Source organism: Rattus norvegicus, chromosome 18, assembly GCF_036323735.1.
Source record: "Rattus norvegicus strain BN/NHsdMcwi chromosome 18, GRCr8, whole genome shotgun sequence".
In the NCBI taxonomy this organism is placed as follows: Eukaryota; Metazoa; Chordata; class Mammalia; order Rodentia; family Muridae; genus Rattus; species Rattus norvegicus.
Genome location: NC_086036.1, coordinates 45444614 through 45471359, shown reverse-complemented (window position 1 = coordinate 45471359; position 26746 = coordinate 45444614). Strand labels below are relative to the sequence as shown.

The 26746-nt window shown below is 44.2% G+C and overlaps 1 protein-coding gene across 5 annotated transcripts in view; it reads right to left on the bottom strand.

Annotated features, from left to right (window-relative positions):
* The window catches only part of Tnfaip8 (TNF alpha induced protein 8), a 115703-nt gene that overhangs the window by 14677 nt on the left and 74280 nt on the right, over positions 1-26746 (bottom strand). Inside the window, exon 1 of one of the 5 annotated variants that reach the window (NM_001107387.2) lies at positions 26231-26394. The exons of 3 other annotated variants lie outside the window; for them this stretch is intronic. In NM_001107387.2, coding sequence (NP_001100857.2) covers positions 26231-26303 — 73 coding nt within the window. In that variant the 5' untranslated portion in view covers positions 26304-26394. Of the gene's footprint in view, positions 1-22060; positions 22203-26230; positions 26395-26746 lie in introns of those variants that run through there. One more of the 5 variants, XM_063277358.1, reaches the window with a different exon arrangement.

The following is a 26746-nucleotide window of genomic DNA, read 5'->3' as shown; positions in this document are numbered from 1 at the left end:
TGGGATATAGACTCATTCTTTTTTTGTGGTACTGGTGATCAAACACAGGGCCTCACATGTGGTGGGCAATCCTTTACGTTTTAAAGCAGTAAAAATCTATACAACACTGATGCCTTTTCTGATTTTATGTTTAAGCCATTGCTTTGCTCTCCATCCTTGGCCAAACAGTGCTGAATAGCTAGCTACTTTGCTGGTAGACTGACTATATTTAGTTAATCCGATCTTTGTAGCAAATGATCTGAACCTTCCATGCAAATGACTCGAGCCCGTCTGTTTGAGTATTTTAGGAGCAATCACCTATTGGTCTTACCCTAAGCATCTTCCAAATTTGCATCTTGGCACAAGCTCCCAAATTTTTGGTCACTACATTTCCCAGCAATTGCGTTAAAATATCAGTCAGCATCGTATGGCCATGCCAACATCTTGGGAGCAAATGGTGTGGAGGGTAAGCAAATGGTGAGAGGAGACTTATAGCCTTTGAGTAAGCTACTTCAGTTTAGATACCAAGTCGGCCATGCCCTGTGTGAGTCTCTGTGATAAACACAAGTCTTGTCTGGAGGCTCTCAGAAGCATTGTTCCCCACATTGGGTACTTCCAAGGAGACATCCACGTTCTTCGAGGAGAAGTCCTTTCCCTGCTGTCTGCCTTTTCTCTCCAGTACTGTGCACCCTGGCAGTCCTCTCTAGTTTGGAAGGCTTAGGAAGCACTGCACACCTTGGAGCCTGAACTCCCCATATTTTGGGTGTGCATAGAGCAGGGCTGCTCTTAGGGTTAGGGAGTAAGCGAGTGTTAGAAAATAAATATCAAAATCTCTGTTCCTGATTTTTCTGTAAACGACCATAAGATCTGTGCATACGATGCTCACATTCCGACACAGCAGTGGTCCTCCTGAGCTAAGCTATGAGCCCATTGTTGTGAAGGAGGGCTCCCTGGCCTTCTGAGTGATGACCTGCACCATATAGATGTGACTAGATTTTAGGACAAATGACCAGTCAGGAATTAAACCCCCTGCCCAGCAGCTCTGACCTCCGATCTGGTCCCAAGTGATTCTGATGGTTTTTGGGAGGGGGAAAGTTGAAGTAGATATGAAGGCCTGTAAAGAAATATGAATGTCTCATGATCCACAGAATAGAATCACTGGCCAGGGTACAGACCTCACATTCCAACGTCACCAGGTCAGTCTCCTAGCAAAGGATTCACCCTAGAAAGAGGCTCACCTTAAAGTGTGCCAATGATGGAATAATTAATTTGTTGAACTAAGGTCCTGACTCAGGTTTACTGAGCCAACTATTACTAAGCAGGTTCTCCTTACTGTGGCTTCTTATTCCCAGATAGGATGGGAAAAAGAGCCTTCACCCTTGTCTCCCCAGTGTAGGGGAATGCCAGGGTGTTGAGGTGGGAGAGGGTGGGTGGGAGGGGGAGCATCCTCATAGAAGCAGGGGGAGGAGGGATGGGAAAGGGGGGAACCAGGAAAGGGGAATAACATTTGAAATGTAAATACACAAACTATCCAATAAAAAACAAAAGAGCCTCCATCTTAATGAGTTTGAAAGAGTGTTTAAAAGACAATCAAAAAGGAGAGATTTGTAAGAAATATTAAATTTGAGACTTTTCTATCAAATACCATAAAACTTATATTTAGGACAAAGAATTAATTTTTTTAATTTTCCCCACCTTGTAAGATTTTTATGCAAATGTCTTAATGCTCCACACCCAATAAAACCTTTATATAAACAAAGGTTGTAGGAATTTGACGTCCTAGAGCAATGATCCTTTTCTCCCTGGGGCCATGACCTGTTCCCCTTCTTCCGTCATTTCCTGTGCACTAATTCTTTTCGAACTAGCCAGTTGAACTAGACCGTGAGGTTGGATCCTAGTCATTGGGGAAAAGACACAGCCGCCACCACAGAATAAAAACCAAATAAAACCCACAAAACCCTGTCTCAGTGCTCGCTCTTTGAGTGCACCCTCTTGATCAGGAGTAAAGTTTGTTTTGTTCAGAGCAAAGAAAAGAAAAACATCCTGTCTGGAAATGTGCTTATACATCAGTGTGGGGTGGTTTGAATAAGAATGGCCCCTATAGGCTCCTATATTTGAATGCTTACTTAACAGGGAATGATACTATTTGAAAAAATTAGAAGGATTAAGGTGTGGCCTCATTGGAGTAGGCGTGGTCTTGTTAAATCACTGGGGGCGGGCTTTGAGGCTTCTAACGCCCAGGCATAGGCTCCCTCTCTTTGTTCAGATCAGGACATAACATCCTGCTCCAGTGACTGCCTGTGTGCCACCACGCTCCTTGCCGTGGACTAACTCTGAAGCTGTAAGCCAGCTCCAACTAAAGGCTTTCTTTCATCAGAGTAGCCTTGGTCACGGCGTCTCTTCACAGCAACAGAACAGTGACTAAGACAATTAGAAATTGGAGTTTTCTAATCTGGTAAGCTTAGAAAATGAGCACAAATTAGGTACAATTTGTGAGTTTCGAAGGCAGTCTTGTGAGGGGATGTGATGAGAAAAGTGAGACTGATAATGGCTGGTTTTCACAGAACTTATTTATTATTTACCAGCATGGTACTTTGAATAAGAATGGCTGCCATAGGTTCACAGATTTGAATGCGGTCCCCACTTGGTGTGAGTGTTAGGAGTTGTGGCCTTGTTGGAGATGTGTCAGTGGGGGTGGGCTTTGTGGTTTCTGCCTGTGCTTGTGTATGAGATATGAGATCTTAGCTGCTGTTCCAGAGCTGTGTCTGCCTGCCTCTGGCCACATTCCCCACTCTGATGGTCATGGACCACCCTCGGGAACTGTAAGACAGAATAAACTCTTTTCTAAGTTGCCTGGTCATGGTGTCTCTTCACAGCATAAGAAAAGTAATGAAGACAGTCACACACTTCGGCTATCTTTAGAGCCAAATCTCATCTCTATACAATGTGTTAACTAGGTCATGGGGTGGGGGTAAATTTGCCAAGTTTATAAAAATCCTAGGGGGAAACTGAACTGGGTGTCACCCTATCAATGGGGAACCATAAACAGTAAATGAACGTATAGATCAAAGGAAAGGTTTCATTCATTCACTCGTTTTTTTATTTTTCAGATTTTTTAAAAATTGTGTCTATCATGTGCCAGGCAGAACACCTGCTCACAAGAGATTCAGATTCTAGAGGAAGACCCAAGGCACACAAGCACATGAGTGTCAAGTAATGACAGAATAAAACAGAAGTGTGTAAATCAGACAGTATGTGCTTTCATCCAGGGTAGGCAGGGATAGCCTTTTCTGAAAAGGTGACATTCAAGAAAAGTCATGAGGAAGGCATAAGGTGTAAACCCCAAGTCCCTCCCCCAAAACCTTTTTTGACCATGTTGCCTAGCTCTTCCTGGAGTAGGCATTTGTCCATTTATCTCTTTCCATTTTGACCTAGAGTAAAATCCTTGCCTTATTCCTTGCTGTAAGTAATGTTAGGTTAATCTTTAGCATTTATCTTCTGGATTTGTAGGGAGGAGGCAGGAGGACTGGGGAGGAGCAGGCCGTGGATACTGTTTCTAGGAAACACAACCAAAGTGGCTTCACATGATGTGTTTTCCTGTCAACCAACAGCTACTTCAACTACTCTTATACAGGTGATACAAATTTCAATGTCATCTTTTGCAAAAAAAAAAAAAATTCTACTCATTTAATAACTAAAGACAGACATCAAAAACAAAACATCTATTGATAGTACTTTGAATCGGTAGGGATTACTGAATATCGACACTCTGAGGAGATGATATTAATTCGGTTTTTAGGGTTGTGTTGATTAACTATAAAGAGGCATATTTTTTTTTTACAGTTATTCACAAAAAATCGAAACCTGGTTGTGGGTAAAATGGCTCAGCTGTTGAAGTGCTTGCCACACTAGCATGAGGAACTGAGCTCTATTCCCAGAACCCACATAGAAAAAGAAAGAAAGAAAGAAAGAAAGAAAGAAAGAAAGAAAGAAAGGAAGGAAGGAAGAAGGAAAGAAAGGAAGAAAGAAAGAAAGAAAGGAAGGAAGGAAGGAAGGAAGGAAGAAAGAAAGAGCAAGCTGTTGTAGTTCAAACTTCATGATGTTTGTGCACAGGGACAAGAGGACCCCTGGGGCCTACTGGTCAGCTAGCCTTATGTACTCAGAGAACTTTAAGACAATGAGAGACCCTTCCTCAAAAATACAATTGTGGATGTGTCCTGATTGACCCTGGACTCAACACACAGGTACACACAGACATGCACACACATTTTCCTCATCCACATATACACATATATATGCTCCCCTAGACACACATACACTCACCCATGCATGCACATGCGAGAATGCATGCATGTATGAATGAACGCACACACGCACACAAACAAGAAATCTAAGAAAGCACAAACTTACCTTACTTTGTTGAGAAAGAACTAATTAGGGAATGTTTTAAAATTTCCCCCATATCGAAACTGGCTGGCTTAAAATTGTGTTTAGAATTTAAAATAATAAACCTCCCATCAAGCCAGAAAGACAAATCGTTTAGTTAAAGTAACCACAATCCCAGGATGCTGACGACACAGACCTGGTATGTGGCATTCATTCTTTGCAGTTAAGGAAAGCAACTGAAAAGGACCCGTACAGTCCTTTCTTCTGAGAACTGAAAGGCATCCCCTGAATAGATCAACCTGCCTGTCTTGGAGCTGAATTCTCTAACGTTGGATATCAGGGTAAAAAAAAAAAAAAAAAAAAAAAAAAAAACCTTGGCAAGTAACACATCGAAAACAAGTCATTTTTATGACCTATGCCAAATATCAACAAAATAAATGTCTTCTCCCAGATACTCAGTGAGCCCCCCACTGCCCACCCCCATAGCTTTCATCACAATCCCCTCGCATCCTGGTCCTGCAATGCCCTGCCCTCTGCCTCTTTCATCAGCCCCAGTTCTAGAGAGGGAGGTCAAGGGTCAGAGGTCAACCCAGGGTCACAACACAAGTCCTGCTCACTTGTGATGGTTCTCTCCTTCTGGAAAGGTTTTTTACAGAACACTACCAAAAATAGTGAGTAGCAAATTCCTCCATTTAAAATTTAAACATTTTGCCACTTATTAAGCCGATCTGCTGATGTTCAGTTGATAAAACTCACATACCATAAATCTACACTGTCATCATTAATTTTTTTAAAATTACATCCACATTTTGAACAACGATCCCTAGTATTTAATTCCAGCATGTTCCTGTACCCACCAAAATGGGCTCCCATAATATTTTAATTTTTTGGTTTTGTAATTAGTTAAAAAAAATCATAACAATTTGGAGCCTTCCTCCTCCTCCTTTTCTTCAAAACAAAACAAAATAGGAACAACAAAACTTTAGCCCTTCTGGCAGCAGTCTCTCCCTCTCTCCCTCTCTCTCTCCCTCTCTCCCTCTCCCTCTCTGTCTCTCTCTGTCTCTCTCTCTCTCTGTCTCTCTGTCTCTCTCTCTCACTCTCTCTCTGTCTCTCTCTGTCTCTCTCTCACTCTCTCTCTGTCTCTCTCTCTGTCTCTCTCTGTCTCTTTCTCTCTCTGTCTCTCTCTGTCTCTCTCTCTCTCTCACTCTCTCTCTGTCTCTCTCTCACTCTCTCTCTCTGTCTCTCTCTCACTCTCTCTCTGTCTCTCTCTCTCACTCTCTCTCTGTCTCTCTCTCTCTCTGTCTCTCTCTGTCTCTCTCTCTCACTCTCTCTCTGTCTCTCTCTCTCTGTCTCTCTCTGTCTCACTCTCTCTGTCTCTCTCTGTCTCTCTCTGTCTCTCTCTCTCTCACTCTCTCTCTCTGTCTCTCTCTGTCTCTCTCTGTCTCTCTCTCTCACTCTCTCTCTCTGTCTCTCTCTGTCTCTCTCTCTCACTCTCTCTCTGTCTCTCTCTCTCTCTGTCTCTCTCTGTCTCTCTCTCTCACTCTCTCTCTGTCTCTCTCTCTGTCTCTCTCTCTGTCTCTCTCTGTCTCTCTCTGTCTCACTCTCTCTGTCTCTCTCTGTCTCTCTCTGTCTCTCTCTCTCACTCTCTCTCTCTGTCTCTCTCTGTCTCTCTCTGTCTCTCTCTCTCACTCTCTCTCTCTGTCTCTCTCTGTCTCTCTCTCTCACTCTCTCTCTGTCTCTCTCTGTCTCTCTCTCTCTGTCTCTCTCTGTCTCTGTCTCTCTCTCTCTCACTCTCTCTCTCTGTCTCTCTCTGTCTCTGTCTCTCTCTCTCTCTCACTCTCTCTCTGTCTCTCTCTCTCTCTCTCTCTCTCTCTCTCTCTCTCTCTCTCTCTGTCTGTATGTGTCTGTGTGTGAGTGTTGGGGGCAGTTATGGGTCCAGGTGTATGCATTCTCATCTCTGACTGGAACGGCCAGGGTCTCACACCAATCTGAGTCACTTTACAAGAGCCTGGGATAAAAGTCTTAGTGACTCATAAGCTTTTAGCACTTTGTTCTCAGGTTGTCCATCAAAGCAGGCAAAGAGGACACAGCTAGGTTCTCCTCTCTAATCCCCAGGCTCCTGTCAATGTCTCTACTCACCTTTCCCCTCAGAATGCTGCCATTTCTAAAGTATCCATCTAACACCATCCTATATCCATTTGGCCACATCTTCAGCCTTTTAATACTACTGTCATGCTTTGTTTTCTACCTACTTTCTTACAGTTCCATGAGGGTGGAAACTGACATGATTCCCTTTAACACACGAAGGTCATCAAAACCAATCACTATTTTAACATTAAAAATTAATTCAAGAGCTGGAGAGGTGGCTCAGTGGTTAAGAGCACTGACTGCTCTTCCAGAGGTCCTGAGTTCAATTCCCAGCGACCACATGGTGGCTCACAACCAACTGTAATGGAATCTGATGCCCTCTTCTGCTGTGTCTGAAGACAGCTACAGTGTACTCATATACATGAAATAAATAAATCTTTTTAAAAAATCAATTCAATGGGAAAAAGTCAGGCGCCAACACTATTAGCTGATATCAGGCGTTGCCGTTCGTCAAAGGCTCTGAGTTTGTGCAGCTTTGAGTCACAACAGTGAGTCCCGTGACTCAGGGGGCAAAGGTCAGAAAGCCCAAATGCAAGCATTCTCTGGAATGATACAGAAGATTTCAAACAAACATAGAAGCTTCTGGTCTCATGATGTGGCTGAGGATGACTAAATACTGTCTGGGATCTCCTACGATCATTCGCTGTAGAATTAGCAGTCCGAGCACCAGGTTTTGGGAAACAAACACACACTCCATTCCAAGCTTCACAGCCACGCCCTCTCCAACAGTAGTTTTGTCTCAGACATCTTTTTGTGAAACTTGCTCCCGGACAGCATCCCCTGGTGTACTTAATTCATACGTATATCTGGTAATTCCCTGAGACTGAGTTCCCAAGGGGTAGCAGTCATCTGTCTACACTTCATTTTCTTTCTCTAGTGAAGCTACTAATATTAATTAACCCCTTATTCCGGTCAGATTCCTGCCCTACCTGTGCTTCAATCTTTTAGAAAGTTCATCCAGATACTTTGAAAACACAAGTTTTGCCATCAAAAATTGTATCTCGATATTTTTTTAAAGTTATGTTAGTGAATACTGTTGTTTGTTTATGGAAAAGTTTGTAATTGGCCCTGGTAATGTGGACAGTTTCTTCATGGACATGTAGGCCATCTTGAACCACACCCTTGACATCCTGCCTTGACATCTTTGGAAGAACTGTAAACATTCTAAACCAGCTTCTAAGTGATGCTGTGTTCCATAGGGTAAAAGGCTCAGGGATGTGTATTCATCTCTGCCCTTTTCTCTCCGTGGGTTTCGCACGTTACTGAAGACAGTTATCAGTGAACCTAATTCCCTGTTCTAAAAGCTACCCTATTCACAGCAAGTTCCATTTAAAAGGGAAATAAATGTAGCCAGAAGGTGAGGACGCAGAGATGAGGGAGTGAGGTTTCTCAGTGTTTCTGGGATGGATGTGAATGCCTCCTCTGGGGTGGTTCAAAAGGTGTCCTACATGTCCATGAAGAAACGGTTCGGGCTGGAGAGATGGCTCAGCGGTTAAGAGCACTGACTACTCTTCCAGAGGTCCTGAGTTCAATTCCCAGCAACCACATGGTGGCTCACAACTGTCTGTAATGAGATCTGGTGCCCCCTTCTGGTGTGCCTGGAGACAGCAACAGTGTACTTATATATACTAAATAAATAAATCTTTAAAAAAATAATAAAAAAAATTAAAAAAAAAAGAAACGGTTCATATCACCAGGGCCAATGCAGGAGAAACAAAGGCTTCCATGCACAAACAACAGTATTAACTAACGTAACTTAAAAAAAAAAAAAGATAAAATACTTGATGGCAAAACTTGTGTTTTCAAAGTACCTGGATAAACTTTCTAAAAGACTGAAGCACAGGCAAAATCTGAGAAGGCCCACTTCAAAGGATGGGAATTTAATTTTACTCAGTCAAATGATTAACAAGGTTTATGGCCACAGTTTTGGTCTTGAGGAATAGTTTTGATTATATCTGCCCGTTATTTTACATTAAGTCTTTATCAACAACAGAGCTTCCAATTAAAATTGCTTCTTTGGAAAAGATGATACTTTATTGAAAAATGTGTTATAATAGTCTCCTAGCTGCAAAAGGCAGAAAGTATCTTCTTGTCCATTTTGTGTTGTTTTACCAAAGTATCTAAGGTGGAGTATAGTTCTGTCACCTAGGAACGATACCTGTAGCTGTGGATGGGCTCAGGGTCTATGCAGAGTATCAAGTGATTCCCAGAAAGAATTTGAACTCACAGGATGGCTTGACAGTGACCAATCCAGCCCCACCAGACCTTGCCCACTCCAAGGAGATGTGCACTCACCCTTTCTGAGTGCTGCCCATGATCCAGCTACCCCTATAGGCCCTGCCTGATCAAGATTTGACCATTTCCCCTTGCTGCTACACTGAGGACCAACCAAGTGCTGAGCATTGGAACCTTTGGAAGCCGAAGGACCATCACAGCATAGCGTTAGCTAAGAGTCACACTGGCTTTATCTCTAAGATAGGAGGCAATGTACAGTCTAGAGAATACATCATGTTTATAAAATAATCAATTCTTCTGAACGTCTCGTTTCAAAGTCAGTTTCTAAATGGAATACTAAATCTATCCGCGCTAACTAGTTTTCCCTTGAATTTAAGGGGATCATCCTTTTAATTTTTCAGTTTATACCACCTAGTTCTCTGCTTTGGAAAAAAAAATGCTTAGAGGAGTTAATGATTTGCCAAAAGGGACGGCCTTCCTTGCCTCCGTTTTTCATATTCATTTTTATCGCCTTTTGTTGATCTTGGAATGAAGGAAACAGATGCTGGTGCCCGAGACGAGGTCCCGTGCAGTATTTATAACCTGTCAGCTGTAGAGAGAGCTCTTTATATAGGCAGTGGCAAGTGTCTCTGTACCTCTATTTTCCTGAAACATACAAATACACAAATGCCAGGACCACACCCACATTCCAACGCAAGGCACTTTCTACTGCAAATAAACAATGAATCCCACCACACACTGTCCTTATATATCTGTGTGGCACACCATCCCACCAGCATGTATAAGCTATTTAAACCAGTGTTTAGAGAATTTAGCTCATATCAAAAGGGAGTTTAATCCCTGAGAACATGTGTTTAGCATATACAAAGCAAAGAATTTCCTTCTATTATATCTGCATTGGGGGTGGGTTATAGCTTCATAGCAGAATGCTAGCCTAGCAGATGATCCTAGATCCTTAGAAACACACACACACACACACACACACACACACACACCCCACTACCATTAAATTTACACTACTAGAAAATGGAGTAGTATTAGACACAAGGGGAAAAAGAAAACATCTGAGTATTTGGATTAAAAATCTATTTTCCAAATTCAGAGCCTTAACAATCTCTCCTTTCCAAGATTTTAATGGTCAAATAACGCTGACAGGTCAGGCGACCTGTTCACCCTTTTCCTGGTGATAAAGGGCACACTGTATTTTTATGACCATATTAATATTATGTTAATATATTTGCATATGGTAAGATGTGTATATATTTTAAATTTATCTATTTATCTTTCTATATCTACATATCTCTATATCTACCATCTATTCATTATCTATCCATCTATCTAGCTATCTAGCTATCTACCTACCTACCATCTATCTATTATCATTAGGAGTGGCTGAGAAGAAGCTTGGCACTCTGCAGCTAGGGTTAGCTCATTAGCATAGGTCTTAGTAACAGCTATTTCTATGCCTAGGAAAGTCCAGAGCTTTGGAAAGATTTCCTTTCCAGGAACAATTCAGGCCATTTAACCAGTGGCTTGCCTGTATTACTCACGACTGGGCAGAACTTCAAGGCATATATATATATATATATATATATATATATATATATATATATATATATAGTTAGAGGGCTGAGGCCTTTTTGTCAAAGTCCCATAAAGTCCATTTCCTTTCCTCTTCTGGGTCTAAACTTAGACAAGCTGAGTTCTACCTGTGGCAGGGATCAAAGCATTTTTCACCGGAGACAATGCACTGTTTCTCTCAGTTACACCATCTCCATCAACAGACACCACTCTCTAGTCCTAAAGCACTTTTTACCTGAAATTTCACTTAGCTAATAGGAAGTGTCTCGAGGGGACTGGCGTTCTCATAGTTGGAACACATGAAAAAGTCTATGGAAGAGTAATTCCACTGAATTCTATCAGAGGTTTTCTTTGGAGGTGGGGTGGGGGTGGGGATAAGTAGAAAGGAAAGAGGGAGGGAGGGAGGGAGGGAGGGAAAAAGGAAAGATTGTAGCTATTCTAGACATGGAGTTAGGCTCAGATTCTTCTTTTTTGCAATGGTATCATGGGATATGTTTACATCAGGTAATTAGGTCAAATTATGTCAAATTTGAAAGATGAAAGAAATCTTCTTAATAAGAAGTTAATAAGAAGTTAGGTAGCCATAGTCTTCAGTCAGCTTAGACAGAGCCAGTCTGCTTAATGCCCTCTCATGGTCTGTCTGCTCTAAGCTGGGTCCTGAACACTGTGGTTTAAACACACATGGGCAGACTGAGGGCCCCTGTGCAGACTCAGAGGGAGCCAGGAACAGGGTCCTACCAGGCCTTCCTAAGCTCGTGCCTATGAATTGTGTTAGGACTGTTCAGTCTAATTCTGCCTCCTAAGAGAGATCTAAGTACCAAGCATCACACACGCTAGTGCTTACAAACCAGGTGATTTGCCCAGCGCCATCATAAACACCCAGGACCTCAAGAAAAGCACACTTTTTATGTTTTTGCAAAGTGTTTGATATTGTGGACCATCTAGAAGTGGGTCTAATCATACTTTACTAGGGACCAGGCATTTTCTGTTTGCCTGCAATGTATTAATTCATCATGAGAAAAGGTACAAAGGGTTAGAGATGGGTCAGCAATTGAAAGCCCTTGATATTCTTGCAGAGAATCCAGGTTCAGTTCAAAGCCATCCCTACCTCAAGTTACACACACACACACACACACACACACACACACACACACACACACACCCCACAGGCAAGGCATCCATATAAAATTCCTATCTGCTACTCTCAGGTCTAGGAGTCTTAGTTTCTAAAAAACGGATCAATATTTTCCACCAAGAAACTGTTTTTACTTCATGAAAATTTGTACATAGGATTCGAAATTTTTAAAACCGAGCTTTAATCTAAAACAAAGCAGACACTGCTCTTCTCCTGCCTCAGCATGAGAAGAGGTACACACAGGAGGGCACTCAGCAGCACACTTTTTAGAGTCAGTCATGTCCGGCGTCACTGCAGTGCTGTGTATGACAGCTTGACACAAGCTAGAGTCATCAAAGGGCGGGAGCCTCAACTGAGAGAATGGGTGCAGGGGGTCAGGCTGTCAGCCGACAAGGCCGTGGGGCATCTTCTTAGTCACTGATAGATGGAGGAGATTCAGCGTGTTGTGGGTAGGAAATCCTCTGGGCTGGCCACCCTGGTTTCCTCAAGAGGCCAAAAGCAGGCCGGTAGGCAGCACCCTCCATGGCCTCTCTGCATCTGCTCCTGCCTCCAGGTTCCTGGCCCATTTGATTTCCCATCCTGACATCCTTTAGTGATGTAGACCAGAAATAAAATAAACCCTTTCCTCCCCAACTCACTTCGGTCACAGTGTTTGATCAGAGCAACAGTAACCCAGGCTGAGACAAATACCCTAACCTTATGTTTTATGTTTACGAAGCACTTCTAAACCTAGCAAACGAAGTCTAGCCGTGTCCCTGAAGATGGTTTGAAGAACTGGTACTGATGTTACCCTAAGCCAACTAACAATATTTGCATGCATTTTGTATCTAAATCCTCTTTCCCCAGCATGGCTTTGTATTTGACAGACAAATGGTAACTCAAGTGCCAGTACATGATGACTGGAGAATGCAAAAAGAAACGGCTTCCTTTTGTGCGGACAATCCTGTCTCATCTTTGTTGCATCTAATTTATATATATATATATTTTACAAACTATAGTCAAAACAGCTTTCTTGTCATTTTCATATTCTTTAAAATATCTCCTATGTAAATTCTGAATGACATAGGAAGATAATTAATAGTCACAGTTTGTATTTTATAGCCAATACTTCTTAAATTCTAACACAGGGGAGGATGCTGCTTAAAACAGGTGCCAGAGTTTTTGTTGTTTTTAGTTAAAGGAGGAAAAAAATTACAGAACTTAAAGAGAAGGCAAGGAAGGGGAGAATTGAAATTTCTTTTAGGGTCTTAGCTGAAGGCAACAAGATCACTAAAAATATTTTGGTATTTGTCAAAACAGCATGGTTCTTCCTGAGTGAAGGAGGGATGTGATTTTAAGAAGTCTAAAAGACTAACTGGAGTGGGAAATGCTGCTACGTGGTGAGGGCTGGACGTTCGAAAGGACAAGTCCACGGTTTGTGAAGCTGTGCAGGCCACCTTCATCTCTTATACTGCTGTGTAGGCAAGTCAGGTAGGAGCCTCAGGAGGGTGACAACTGAAAAGGAGGTAAAAGTCAAAGACAAAAAAAGTAGATGATACAGACCCAGAAGATTCTCGAGACTATTACAGTATCTTCACAGTCCATTTAAGAAAATCAGTAAGGCACCCAAAGCATGAGAGCATCTGTGTAATACTGAAAATTAGGCAAAACGAGGACCTGGAAATATGTAAAGTAGCAAAGGGGTTGGCTTTGAACTTCAACATGTAGCAAATGAGTGACAAAGACCTATTATGTCCAAACTCCCCCACTTTATTTAAAGCTTGGAAAATGGTTAGTCATATCTATACTAAACACTTCCTGTCCACGGGCAGGCTGATGGCAACCAACTGCCAAGTTCAGTAGCTGCCTACATTCTGTCAATTGACTCATTCATGTGCTATAAAAAAAAAGCACCATAGATTGAAAAAAAATCTGGCTGACGAACACTATGAAAAATATAAAATGAAAACCTAGTCTATTGAGAGGGAGAGGGAGGGAGGGAGGAAGGGAGGGAGGGAGGGAGGGAGAGAGAGAGAGAGAGAGAGAGAGAGAGAATAGAAAAATAAAAAAAAAAGCAGAAGGAAAGTCATAGACAATTCTGCTCATAAGAGAAGTAAGAGAATAAGTGCTGGTTCCACAATACTCGAACCTCTACTAAATATAACAGTTCTCTCTTTCAATCTGTCCTAGTTAATGCTTACTGTGAACATGTCCCATCCTAGAATCACATGGAAAGTTTCTAAATCAAACAAGCATCTTTATCAGATTGGTTTGTAACATGTCAGAGGGACTGTCCTGCTTGTCTTAATTGATGTGGGCAGTGCCATCCCTAGGCAGATGGTCCTGGGCTGCATCAAAAGGCTAGCTGAGCTTTAGCTTAGTGATCTCAGAGAGTGAGCAAGCAGGCAGGCAGGCAGGCAAGCAGGCAGGCGAGCAAGCAGGCAAGCGAGCAGGCAGGCAGCCAGGCAGGCAGGCAAGCAGGTAGGCAGGCAGGCAGGCAGGCAGGCAGCAGGCAGCAGGCAGCAGGCAGGCAGCATCCTCCATGGTTTATGCTTCAGGCTCCTACTTAAGTTCCTGCCCTGACTTCCCCAGATGAACCGTGACCTGGAAGCGTGAGCCACTTAGATCCTTCCTCCCTAATGTTAGTTTTGGTCAGAGTATTTTATCACAGCAACAGAAAGAAATTCGAAACCTTCCTCTACCATTAATAAACCCAAAAGTCACTCCACATCTCTGTGGACAAAAATGCCAAAGGCTGTAGCAGGCTCAATGAACAAAACAGAAGCAACAAGGGCAGCTTATCAATCAGTCAGCAATCTTTTTGATTTGGTCAAAGCATGTTTTCAACAAGAGTCATCTAGGAAATGTAAAGAAACAAGAGCTAAGAGCTAAAACGTATCAGGAAAGTGCATGATACTAACAGCTTCTACTGGTTGTAATGCTACCCCCTAAGTATTCGTCTTAGGGAAAGAGAACAGAAAACAGTGAGGAACTGCAAGAATGAACCTTTCCCCTGGCAACCTCAGCGCTGTGTCGGGCGTCAGCTCAGCTGCCCCTCCCAGGAGCAATTAGAATATACCTGATTAACCCTTAGACGTGTTGAAACAAGCCAGCTGCAGCACCCTTCCCCCACAGCCAGACAGGCAGATGGAATGATCCCACCGCACACAGGAATACAAGGCCGGAAGAGAAATGTGAAGAACCGCTCCTATGTGTACTTCCAGAGTTATGGCTTGATCAAGAAGTCAGGACTACGGCTGAGTGACCAAATAACTTAAGCCAGTTCTATCCATAAAAATCACCAGCCCCAAATTCCTCAGAGTTCCTGTCGGACTTGTTAATGAGGGCAGCCACCAGAATCAGGTGTGTGGCTTCAGTGGCAAGGGGCTCTGGTTTGAAATCTATCCAACAGCCACTTACTCCTTGACCTGCCAACAGATGGCTCAGAACAGTGGGTGGATCTGAAATGGTTCCCACAGGCAGGCCATACTACTGGGCTAATTGATCATCTGCCCTTTGCTAGTTTTCAGGGGAAATATTTTTATAGCCCCGTAAAAAAAAGTGATTAGACATCCCAGGCAGCTCATCCCAGCCCTGGCTTTTGAGGGGCCCCAAGTTGGCAGCAGGATTCCCACTGCCTTCTTTGTGGGCCCCCTGCTCAGATCCAGCCCGAGAAATGTACTTTCCTATGCTCTTTAAATAGCACCAATCCTTTGGCTCCAACTTGGCACAGTACATTGGCCAACGGCACCCACTCAGCTTCCTGCTAAATCAACCAAAATAAGCAAATTGCCCGAACTCACCCAGGTCACCGTGATTTCTAGCCTGGTAAATACCGTTGCTCACTTTGGGAGTTTTCACATACTTTTTGTCCTCACTCCTCGCTTCCTCTCCCTCCACAAGCCTATGCTCACAGCTCCCACCCATTCCTTTCCTCCCCTCCCACCACTCACCAGCCCCCCACCCACTCCCGATTTCTCCCTCATTGTTCCCTTACTCTGGAATCTGCCCAAAGGTCCCCTCCCTTGACCTCCTGTTCAATCCTGGGTTCCAGTCCTTCCTCCCCCTGCCCTTCCTAGGTGATATCTGTCCCAGAATTCCACCTCTGTTGACAACTCCTGGGGTGGCTCCTTCTTTAATTATCACCTTCCTCTCAAGAATCTTGAGTCCAGTGTTTGGACCTGTGATCTGAGGAGGGGTGTATTTTCATACTAGCTATTTCGAAACTGACTTACTCAATTTTCATTTTAACCCTGGAAAGAAAAAGAAATGCTTTCATACGTGCCTCACAATGGGGGGGGGAGGGCAGTTGATGCAGTACCATTTCACTCTGACAGAATAATTTGGCATAAGGAAGAGGCTGTTCCTTTTGCTTTTCATAAAGGGTGAATGTGGTCAGCAGGCCCGTCCTGGGGTGTCAGTGTGAACCTCCTTATTACTTAGCTCTTGAGTGAAGCTGTACACAAACACTATCTCCTGGTTTCTTACCAGGAACAAGCTGTGTAACACACTTCTGCTGGCACATGGTGACGGTTTTCTACCTTAATTACAAGACGAGACTGAAGTTTTTCAGAATGCTTCAGGTATTCTTAAATCCTACTTAATATGTTTAAAGTCACAGTTAAGGAGATCTGGATTAGATGCGAAGACTAGACCACCCTGGCAAAGTCCATCAGTGGCTTCCCATGACGTATAGCTTATACCAGGAGTAAATAAATGGGAAGAGAGGAAGTTAGACACAAGGGAGGAGAGGACATTTCTCTTATTCTCAAGAGCACAAAGACCTGTATGACACTGTGACAGAATAAGAAATACTTATTCAGTCTTCATTTCTGGTTTCTGGCCAGAGTTTCCAAAACCCTGGGGATTTCCTAAGTGATAGGAACATCTTTCATTATATGTTCTTGGTTCACTATTTCTGTCACAAAGGTCCTAAGTGAGAGAAACATTTTGTTTCTCACAATAAACTCTTACCTGTTTATGCTAATGAGGCAATTCAGACAACATGGATAGTTTGTCTGTCACAGAACCAAGTGACAAGAGGAGTGGCGAGGAACTGGAGACTCAGTTCAGTCACTAATGTCTAAGGATCTGACCCTCATGAAAGTGCCGGGAGCTGGTGCCCCTGGAGTCACACGGGTGCTTGGGCTCCCACACGTGTCCTTGGTATGTCTTCCATTTCGTTCCAGCTGTGTTGGTTTCTTTATTATAAGTCAGACACGTCCCTGAGTTTTTGATCTGCTGTAGCCTGTGGGAGAATATTTTCCATCTTTTGTTTGTTTGTTTGTTTACCTTTCCCTGGCTATCTTTTCCTGTTACTTTTATGCACTGAAGCTCATCTGATGTGATGCGCCTCAGGTCTGTAGACCTAGACTCTTCTCAACACTGACGGGAGGTGCCGGGATGCACAGAACGAAAGGGGCCTGCTGCTTATTAAGACTTAGAAATCACACACAAGGGGAGATGGTGGCCAGCTTAGAAGACTGGGTATTTATAACAGGACAGTCTTCATTCACCCACTAAATACCAACTGAATGCCTAAGACACACTCCAATCCTGTCATGGCCTCCTCAAGCTTTGGCCTCCAGATTTACTTAAACCCAACTTCATGCAAGGCCTCAAACCAAGGCAAAGCTGCCTCTAACATCGGCTCAGCCTTGGCTGGCCATTTCTTCCATGGACTATCCTCCTGGCTTCCAAAAAGCCCATTCTTTCTGGGATTCCCCCCCCCCCATTTGCACGAGACTAGTGAGGTCTCCTTTACTAGTCTATCACTGCCCCTGTAAAACAGTCGTTCTCAGGAACTAAAATCATGGTCTAGACTCTCCTTCCTTTATACTCCTCCTTTTGGAGATCAGAGAGCAAGTGATCTCCCCATCTGACTTTGTTCCTTGATATTTATTAAACTAAACCTTGTCCATTACTGTGGAGCTAGGGGAAGCTCTATAAGTGACATATGTAGGTCTATGTATGGCGCTGAGTACAGTTACTATCTTAAAAATCGCTACCATGCAGTAGGGTACTAAGTCTGATAACTAGGCTGTGTAGTGTTACTGATTCCCAGAGCAGGACTTGTTATCAATTTGCTCCCCACTCAGTCATTACTCACAAGGATGCTACACCCCGGCAGTTAACTCTTCAATGCTGGGAAACCATCAGAACAAGATCTGACACTTACTCTCTCATAGTCAGCGCCAGGGGCTGTGGGCGACAGTAGGTTGCTGTCCCCCAACCAGTTCATAAAAACAAACGATTTGACTCCCAGAATGCACCAGGCTTGCAGGCTCCGGGGAAGGTAAGGCTGTGGGAGGGGCATCTGTTCCAGCAGTGGCATGCTCCGTGCCCGGTGCTGACTTGACTCCTTCTCCACCCACACACATACAACACATTCTCCTGAAGAGTTCCCCACCCAGCCAGCACTCCCAATAACTACTTAGTCTTAAATGATATCCTTAAAGGAATGAAAACACATGAGCCCACTGAGTAAGCCTCTCCTTTGGCCTGCTGCTTGCAAAACCAGGGGATCCCATAGGCTTTATTTGTAGAGCAAAACAGTATTCCGCGGTGCCTCATCTTTTATTCTCACTGGAGAAGGTTGAACAGGGACACTTCCTTCGTTCAAACATTCCATATACATTTTTAAGCTACCCCAAAAGGTCGTGAATGACACCTATACAAAAAGATTTGAACCCTCCTGTTTCAAGGAGATCTCAGGGCCTGAAGCCAGAGCCTGTGTTTGCATACAGCCTCACTTGTACATATGCCAAGAAGTGGGTCGATGAAGCCTCGTGGGCAGTGTTAGCCTTGGTGCCTCATCTCCAAAATGAAATATTCAGATAAAAAGATCCGGGATGCAATGCCACTTCTTATCCCTGAACATGGCGATTCTACATGCAGCTTGCAGTAAGGATTGCTTTCATTACACAGCATTTGCTAGACAGACCTTTCTTAAACATCATAGACTTCATTTCATCCTAATTGATTTTCAGTATTATTTTAGGAACAACTCTCTACATGTGCATGCACCATGCTTGTTTCCATAAATCCCCAAAGGAAATGTCTACAAACAAAAGGTTTGGCAAATCTTTGACTTCTGTATCATGTTCAGATGAAATCACTGGATCCCAAGATTTTTCTGGCTGCTGTGTTCTCTTCCACCCACCCACCCTTTGGCTACTTCCTGGATCACTAATGGCCAGGAGCAGGGGATGTAATCATCCAGGCTCTCCTGACAGCTCAGTGGCATCGTAATCCAAGAGCAACAAAGGCACGGTGTACAGTCAGGCTGGTAATATTTTCAGAGGTGCATATGGGGACCTCAGTTCAGCTTTTAGAGGTGGGGTACCAGGTACTGCAAGGCCAGCGAGTGGCTCACTGTAGAAGAAAGAGTGGGCCATATCTCAAAGTGAGTTTTCTACTCTTAGTCCTTGTCAGCACACTGCACTCTCGGGCTAATGACTACACAAATGGAAACAGATGGTTGTGTCTGGCCTTTGAGAGAGCATGCCTTTGCATTGCGTGTGATGTCAAGCTCAGGAAAACCAACAACCAGGCATTGCAGCACAACCAACCTTCATCACTACCTAGCTTCGTCTTGGCATTCCCTCTGCCAAGCAAGAGCCATGAAGAGAAGACACAAGAGAGGTACCGGGCAAGGCAATAAACGAGAACTTGGAAGTTCCACATCATATGTGGCTGAGATGGTGAGAATAAATAACACAGTGTCCCAAGGATCTCCATTACTACCGAAGAGGATTCTAGCAAGTCACCACCATGAAATAACCAAGACCCCTCCCCCAATAATAATTATTTGGCCAGCAAAACTATGAAACTCCTAAAGGAACACCTTCCAGATAATGAAACAGAATGGGGCTTTTTAGGGGAGAAGACCAAAAAGACAGAAAACTAAAGCAAATGCAAACAAATGAGAGTACATGAAATAGTAAAGGCATCAGTGGTGCAAAGGGAACCATAAAGGTTTAACCTGCAAAACAGAAAATATTTGCAAACCGTTTATCTGACAAGAGACAGATATCTATGATGTCTGGGGTTTGAGCAACTCAATGGTTAAATGTTCAAATGGTTGGGTTTAGTTGCCCAACTAAAACCTGGAAGAACTGTCTGTGCATTTCTCAAATGAATACAAACGTCCACTCAATACAAATGCCCAAAGCCTTTGTTCAACCCTTGTCATCAGGGAAACATAACTGGAAACTGTAGTGACATGCTATCACCTCAGTGACAATCACTATCAGCAAAAGGAGAAACAAAATCAAACACACTGGCATGTATTTTGAGGGAAAATAGGGAATTCGTACATACTATTGGTAGAAGTATAAATGAATATAATGTTACAGGAAACAGTACAGAAGTTCCTCCAAAGCAAACAAACAACAACAGAAACAGAATTACCACACCATCCAACAATCCCACTTACTGAGTGTATATCCAAAGGAAGTAAAATCAGACCTGCACCCCCCATATTTAACACAGCACTTTATAATAACGAAGATCTGGAATCCACATGGGTGTTCACTAACAAATAAAGAAATGATATGAGTTTAAAATGCAATACCTTTCAGCCATAAAAATAAGTGGATTCCCATCCTCTGTGAGAATGTGACTTGACCTTATTCTGTTCGGTGAAATAAGCCAGGCAGAGAAAGTCAAACAGCACATGGTCAGGTACAAAATGCATTACACAGAAGGAGAACGTTCCAGCGTTCTCCAGCCTGGCGGTGACTACAATCAACTAGAACGTCAGCTAGCTCTAGAAGGCACCTCCTGCACTTGGGCTCCTCTCGGTTTGTAGGAGCCACATATCTGCTGCCAGCTGTGCTGGCTTCTAGGTCTCCTGCCCTTGGGCTGGACAGAGGCACTTGAGAGTGCCCAGCAGCTGCCTCCAGGAACGAGGCAGCAGAGAGAGCCACACAAGCATGAAATGAGACGGGTGCTCAGCACCGACTCTAGCAGAGAGGATAACTCAGTATCTTCTAGCTCCAATACTGCTTCTTCTGTCTTCAGGGAAATTCACGATGCAGGCAAGCTGCTTAGACCGCAGAGATGAAGGGTGCACGCTTGTTTTGCTTGTACTAGTTACAGCACTCGAGTGAAACACTAAGGAAATCAAATAGGCCTGGCCTCTGGATTCGGAAGGCACTGTTTCTACTTCTGTAGAGGCCAAGGCAATGCCTCTAAGCAACGCTCTCTAGGATTCTGCCATGCCACACATCTTCACTTAAAATTAATTCCTTGATAGGCATCATTAGCTCCTTTGATATGAGGTGACCCCAGTTTGGTTTAGGGAGTTCAGGAAGGGAAAACATATAACCTTGTTGTCAAAAAAGTTCGGAAAGCGCGGGCAAATAAAACTAATTACTGTACACAGGGTTAAAACTGAACACACTGGGAAAGTGTGGGAGTGCAAGGAACAGCCTGGCAAAGTATTCTCTGCCAAATGGGTGTACATGGCGACAGAGCCCACTTGAAGCAGAGCCAGAGAGAGATCACAACCAAACAGGGCTGTTGTGAGGAATGAGGAAGCAGAGTCCTGCTGGTCAAGTGGTGGGATGGATTGTTGTGGTCAAGGTAATGCAAACAACGACTTGCAGAAGCCTCCTTTCCACAGCTGAAGGAATCGGATGCCACTTCCCACAGCCACTACTGGGATCAGAAGCACCTTCTCCCCCAGCAGCAAGGCAGGAACTCGAGCTAGCCAAGACCAATCAGATGGCTAATCTCTGGATGTCGAAGGTTGAGGATGACCAAATACTCTGTAACAGAAATCTGAGCAGTCAGAGGCAGTGATGGCAACCTAGTCAGACCGTTCTTGGGTCTCTGGCTATGCTACCTGACGCATCCTGAAATCGTGGGTTTCCAGCCTGTTAGTAGTGCTATGGATATGGTCTCAAAACTCCCCCATAGGCTATATTTAAAGGCTCTCAGTATTCAGTGAGAAGATGGTAGGGTTTTTTGGTAACTGGAAGAGTACCAAGGTGAGACCTTGGCTTGTCTTTGCTCTTTTAGTTTCCTAGCAACCACATTAATGGTCTTCCTTCCGATGAGAAGCTGCCATCAGTACAGACCCAAGGCAAGAGCTCCATCAATCAGGCCCTGAAACCTCTAACATTGTGAGTCAAAATAAACCCTTCATTCAGTAAGGTACATTCCTGTAATCGCAGAACCCAGAAGGGTGGGACAGGAGGATAGTGATTTACTATGTAGTCTAGCATAGGCTACATAGTAAAACCCTATTTCAAAACCAAACAGTTAGTTTTCTTTTAAAAAAGTGTTTTCAAAGAAGTTAATTACCTCGGGGATTTTGTTATAGTGACAGAAAACTGTCTAACACAGAGAATATATAAATTATTCAAAATTTCCAACAATTATTTTGTTTACAACAACAGAAACTACACTCCACTTTTTGCCACTGCTAGTGACTGGGGTGATTACTATAATAATATAAAGAAGATATATTCCAGAATTAACAAGGAAGATAAAGTAGGAAACCTTTCTTGGTGACCAGTTGGAGGCAGAAGACAAAGGAAGGAATGGACAGAGTTGGCAAAGAACATCCAGGTCTATAGTTCGAAATCCAAAAAAGAGGATGTAACATACAGTGGAAGCACAGAAGGAGATCAGCTCTATGCTGGCGGAAGAGGTGTGGTCATGGGAGACTTATTGAATGGAAGGTCTCTGTTCAATGTTCAAAGCAGAGTGTCTACTGGAAAGCTCTGTACACAGGTGGTTCTTAGAGGAGTCCAGGGTGGAGGTATAGTAGAGTCCATGAAAGAGCTAGAAAAATAAAAAGGAAACCAAGGGATGGGTGATGTTCAAGGAACCTAGGAAGATGTTGGTCCCTAGTATCAAATACAGCTGTGTTTTGTTGGTGGTAGTAGCTTTAATTGCATTTATTTATGTGGTGTGTGTGTGTGTGTGTGTGTGTGTGTGTGTGTGTGTGTGTGTGTACATGTGCCATAGCAATTGTGTAAATGTTGTGGAGGTCAAAGGACAACTTGTAGGAATTGGTTTTCTCCTTCCATGGGAGTTCCAGGGATTGAATTCAGATCATCCAGCATGATGGCAAGCACCTTTATTGACTGATCCATATAACTGGCCTTTAAATTATTATCATTATTACTATTACTATTACTATACTACTACTACTACTACTAGTACTAGTACTACTACTACTACTACTACTACTACTAGCAGTTCTTTTAAAAGGACAAAAGATTTGAGCAGAGGGTTATGATGATTTTGACACATTTGTGGAATGATGAACCAAAAAGATGAATGACAAAAAAACCCTCATGAAAAAAAGCACAAAAATCAACCTGATTTCAGTAAGATAAGGTAGCAGGAAAAGAGCATTTAATGGCCAGGTGTGTTGGTTTGCATCTAATCCCAGCACATAGGAGGCTGAGACAGGAGCACCACTGTGAGTTCAAGGCTTGCCTTGGCTACATAGCCGATATGTCTTGAAAATAAAAACAAAGTATGTTTGAGGGTTCATTTTCAAGGTTGGGTAAGTAACACCTAAAGCTGGACGAAGTGATGAGGAGAAGCCTTATACACAAGGCATCCGCTTATTCTATGGTGTTTAATGGGCACCTCTTCTCTGCGGGTGCTAAGACTCTTGCTCAGGAGCCTGCTCAGGAGGAAGATTAGCCAGTACTGTGTGTGTGTCAGCAAGGGAAGGGACAAGGGTTCTGAGAGAAGGCAACTGGCCATCTTGGTTCAGACTTCGGGGCGTGGGGGGTGCTTGGTTCAGAAAAGGCTTCTCCAAAGAGTTGACCAAGAAAAGAGTTCAGATAAACAAAGGGGTTTTGGTGCAAAAAAAGAGAATAGCATCAAGAACTAGTACCCTAGAATGTGGGAGTACCCTCGCATCTAAGCACGGAGGAGAAGGAGCCATGAAAGACTGTGCGGGACCTCAATATGGAAGGGTGTCATTCTGGAGTAGCAAAGATGCCTCCTCCAAGGCTTGAGGACGATGGTGAGTGCAGCAGAAGGGGAGCCTGTCAGTCTACGAGCAGGAGGTTGTGTAATGGCCTCCACGTTTGTTGTGAAATAGCAGGACTGGTGAGTCAGGAGAGGCCTAGGTTAGGTAAAGGGAAATGGTTATCGTGGGCAACAGTGGAGAGAGCTGCACTCTCTCGCCAGCCAACCCTCAGTTCTCTCCCAAGTCCTCACAAAGCAATAATGGCCTTCGAATTTCCACTCTAAAACTGACTGACTCCAAGGCAAAGGAGTCTTGGGCCCTTCGGTGCTTATGTCGAGATCATCGGCAGTGATCTCAGCCATCGTTCATTTTTACCACGCTCATAATCAAGCAATGTACTCAACAGGAAGCAACTAAATGCCAAATATGTGGATATTAATTGTCTCCTCAGGAAGCCCATATCCACAGGAAACTGTTGACATCCTCTTTTCAAAGGCATCCTCCTCCTTAATGAACTGGGTTCTTTCCATCTACTCTATGTCTAGATATCTTAACTCTGTCTCCTTTTGATCAAGCGAGTCCTGGATCCCCCACCCCACCCCCACTTTAAGCACAGTCACTTACTGACTGAGCAGGCGAAATGAAAGCATTTCTTTAGGAGGTGACTATAGCCGGGAGCTACCGCTGGCACGGAATCAAGTGCATTCTAAGCTATGTGAGCTGAACAATCTCCCCAGTCAGATGCATCCACACTCATGCACATGCACAAATAAACGGGCCTCTAAGGACTTCTACGTCTGACCATGCTTTCTCCAGATTCAATCCTGCCAACGTGCACCAGTCTCTTACTAGGCTTCAGAATGATGAGTTAGGAGTATCTACCATTACAACGAATTATGTGCAAAGCGTCCAAGGGCAATTTTCCTGCAGCTCAGAGAGTTTGAAGGGCTTTTGCTGATCTCTCACTACACAGGATGGACAAGAGTGCCTCCAGAGGAAGGGAGGTAGGGAAGATTGGAGCCAGGATAAATGAGTAAGGAAACCGACTGGAGATGATAGTGTGAGGCATTAGGTCTCATAAAATAGCTGGCAAATTCTCTTTCCCTCTCCCTCTCCCTCTCCCTCTCCCTCTCCCTCTCCCTCTCCCTGTCTCAAACATGCATCCTAGCAGAAGATTCAATCAATCAGTCTGGTCAATAAAGTAATATAGCTCAATTTTCCTCAGACTTAGTGAAAAAAAAAAGAAGAAGAAAGAAAGAAAAGAAACTTTTTCTATATCGGTTCAAAATTCTAGCAGCTCAGATTAATTGAAAAGAAACGAACGTTTTGGGCTTCCTTTAAAATGCAAAGGGCAAAGCCTGTGGGGCACGTACACCTCTGCAGGCAGGGCAGGTGAGGGCCAGGCTGAAGACCCATCACACCAGCTTCCACACAGCTTGCAAACTCCCTACCAGAGCCAGCCAAGGACGGGATATTGTGAATGTTGCTAGAGGGAGGCATAATACAGTTGACCTGGCAGTTTTTCATCTGACCCCCCCCCCCCACCTTTCCTAAAAGACAGGGAATAACAGCCCTGGAAGAAAATGCTAATCTAAGTGCTATGCAATTATAAAAACGTTCAAGAATGGTTTTCTCAGCTCGGCTCCTATTTCTCTTTGACTACTTTTGACTTCGTGTAAATGGTGCAAGACGGAAAAAGAAAGCATCCATCAGCATAAAGTTCTCTTGGTACGGAGGCCGCGACAAGGAAACATACAGTTCCAAGAAGTCCACAGAGAGCTCAAACACAATTCTCCTGATGTCACTTTTCCCACTGCTCAAACACAATCCCCCTGATGTCACTTTTCCCGATGCCTGGCCTGTATTTCAATTGACAGCTTCCCTTACTCCACAAAGCTAGGTACACGACCACACCACCGGAAAGCCTACATAGCAAAAATGCAGAACTTTCCTTGCTCCAACACTGCCTCAGCTTCGACTGACTTGCGACTTAGCAATCTCCCAAGAAGCGACTTGAACAGAAAGGCAGATTTCCCAACCTTGAACACCCCCACCTGACTAATTTCCTCCAGCTACCCCTACCCCCCAGCCCATTTACAAGTGGACTTTTGTATACATAAAGTTGCAGGGAACAAAGCGCACAAACACTCACACACAAATAAACTCCCAGGCTAACACCAGCTATAATAGTGTTTTGGTTGGAGTTCTTCCAGCCCTGTCACCAGCTCTGTTAGGAGTAAATGAAACTCTTGCTTTTGCAAACACAGAAAGGAACAAACTCTCCTGTTTCAAAGGACAAAAAGGGCCCCCTCACATCTTTCAGTCCCCTGGAAAACTAACTGCAGAATGTCTGGCATGAAAAATAAATAAATAAATAAAAGGGGGGAAAAACCCTAATATATTCCGCAAATAAAGATCTTTCACTTCTCTCCTCGCTCAGCTTCTCCTTTTAGCCGGAAATATACGTTCCTTCCAATTCCTGACACCCCTTTTCAAAGGGACCCTGCCTCAGACTCTTCCTGGGAATCCAGCTTTGGGTTGTCCCCAGGCAGGCAGGCAGGCAGCCCATTCCAGGCGCGTTTTGTATTCTCAACAGTCAAAGCCCGCTTTCTCCTTTCCAGAGAAATCTGAAAAGCAGCCTTGGTGGGCTGGCTTGGCTAGGTCTGATGCTGGATCCCTTGCCCCTTAACTGCCTGGCTGGTGGGACAGGGCTGCCTACTCTCTAAGTCCAGCCAGGCAACGACAAAGTTCCCCACCGCTCTCTCAGAGCTCCCATCAGCTCCGGCTCCCGCCTTCCTCTACATTCCTGCGCTGAACTTGGCGGAGTCCAGCGGCTGGCGTACCTTCCCTGGGCTCCTCCGCCTCGGAGAGCATGCTGTCGGGGTGCACAGCCGCAGGCACCACTGCCACGGACATGGACGTGAGGCTGCGAGGCTCCCAGACCAGTGTGATGTGCGCGGGCGGGACGCGGTGGGAGGAAGCCTCTGAGATCAGAACCTCCCGGGGCGGGCGTCTGGCTGCGGGAGGGATTTTGAGGGGAAAGTTCCGCAGGAGTGACGAATCGCACGGGGCTGGGCTGCAGGAGTCCGCCCCCGAGGGGCCGCTACGGGTGGAGGCGACCGGGCAGGTGGGGCCCAGCGCAGGAAAGGTGCTCTGGAGTGCGCGGCAGTGTGGGGCAGCCGTTCATGGGGGCATACGCGCACTATATCTGGGGGTGACATTTTCGACACTCTCTGTCTTGGATTTTTATACGCCCCAATTCGTGAAAAGTCTTCTGATTGTTATTTTTCAGGCTAGTGATACAGATGCTGTGCAAGCGTTTGGAAGGGTCCTCCTGTTCACAAAGCAAAACTTCACCA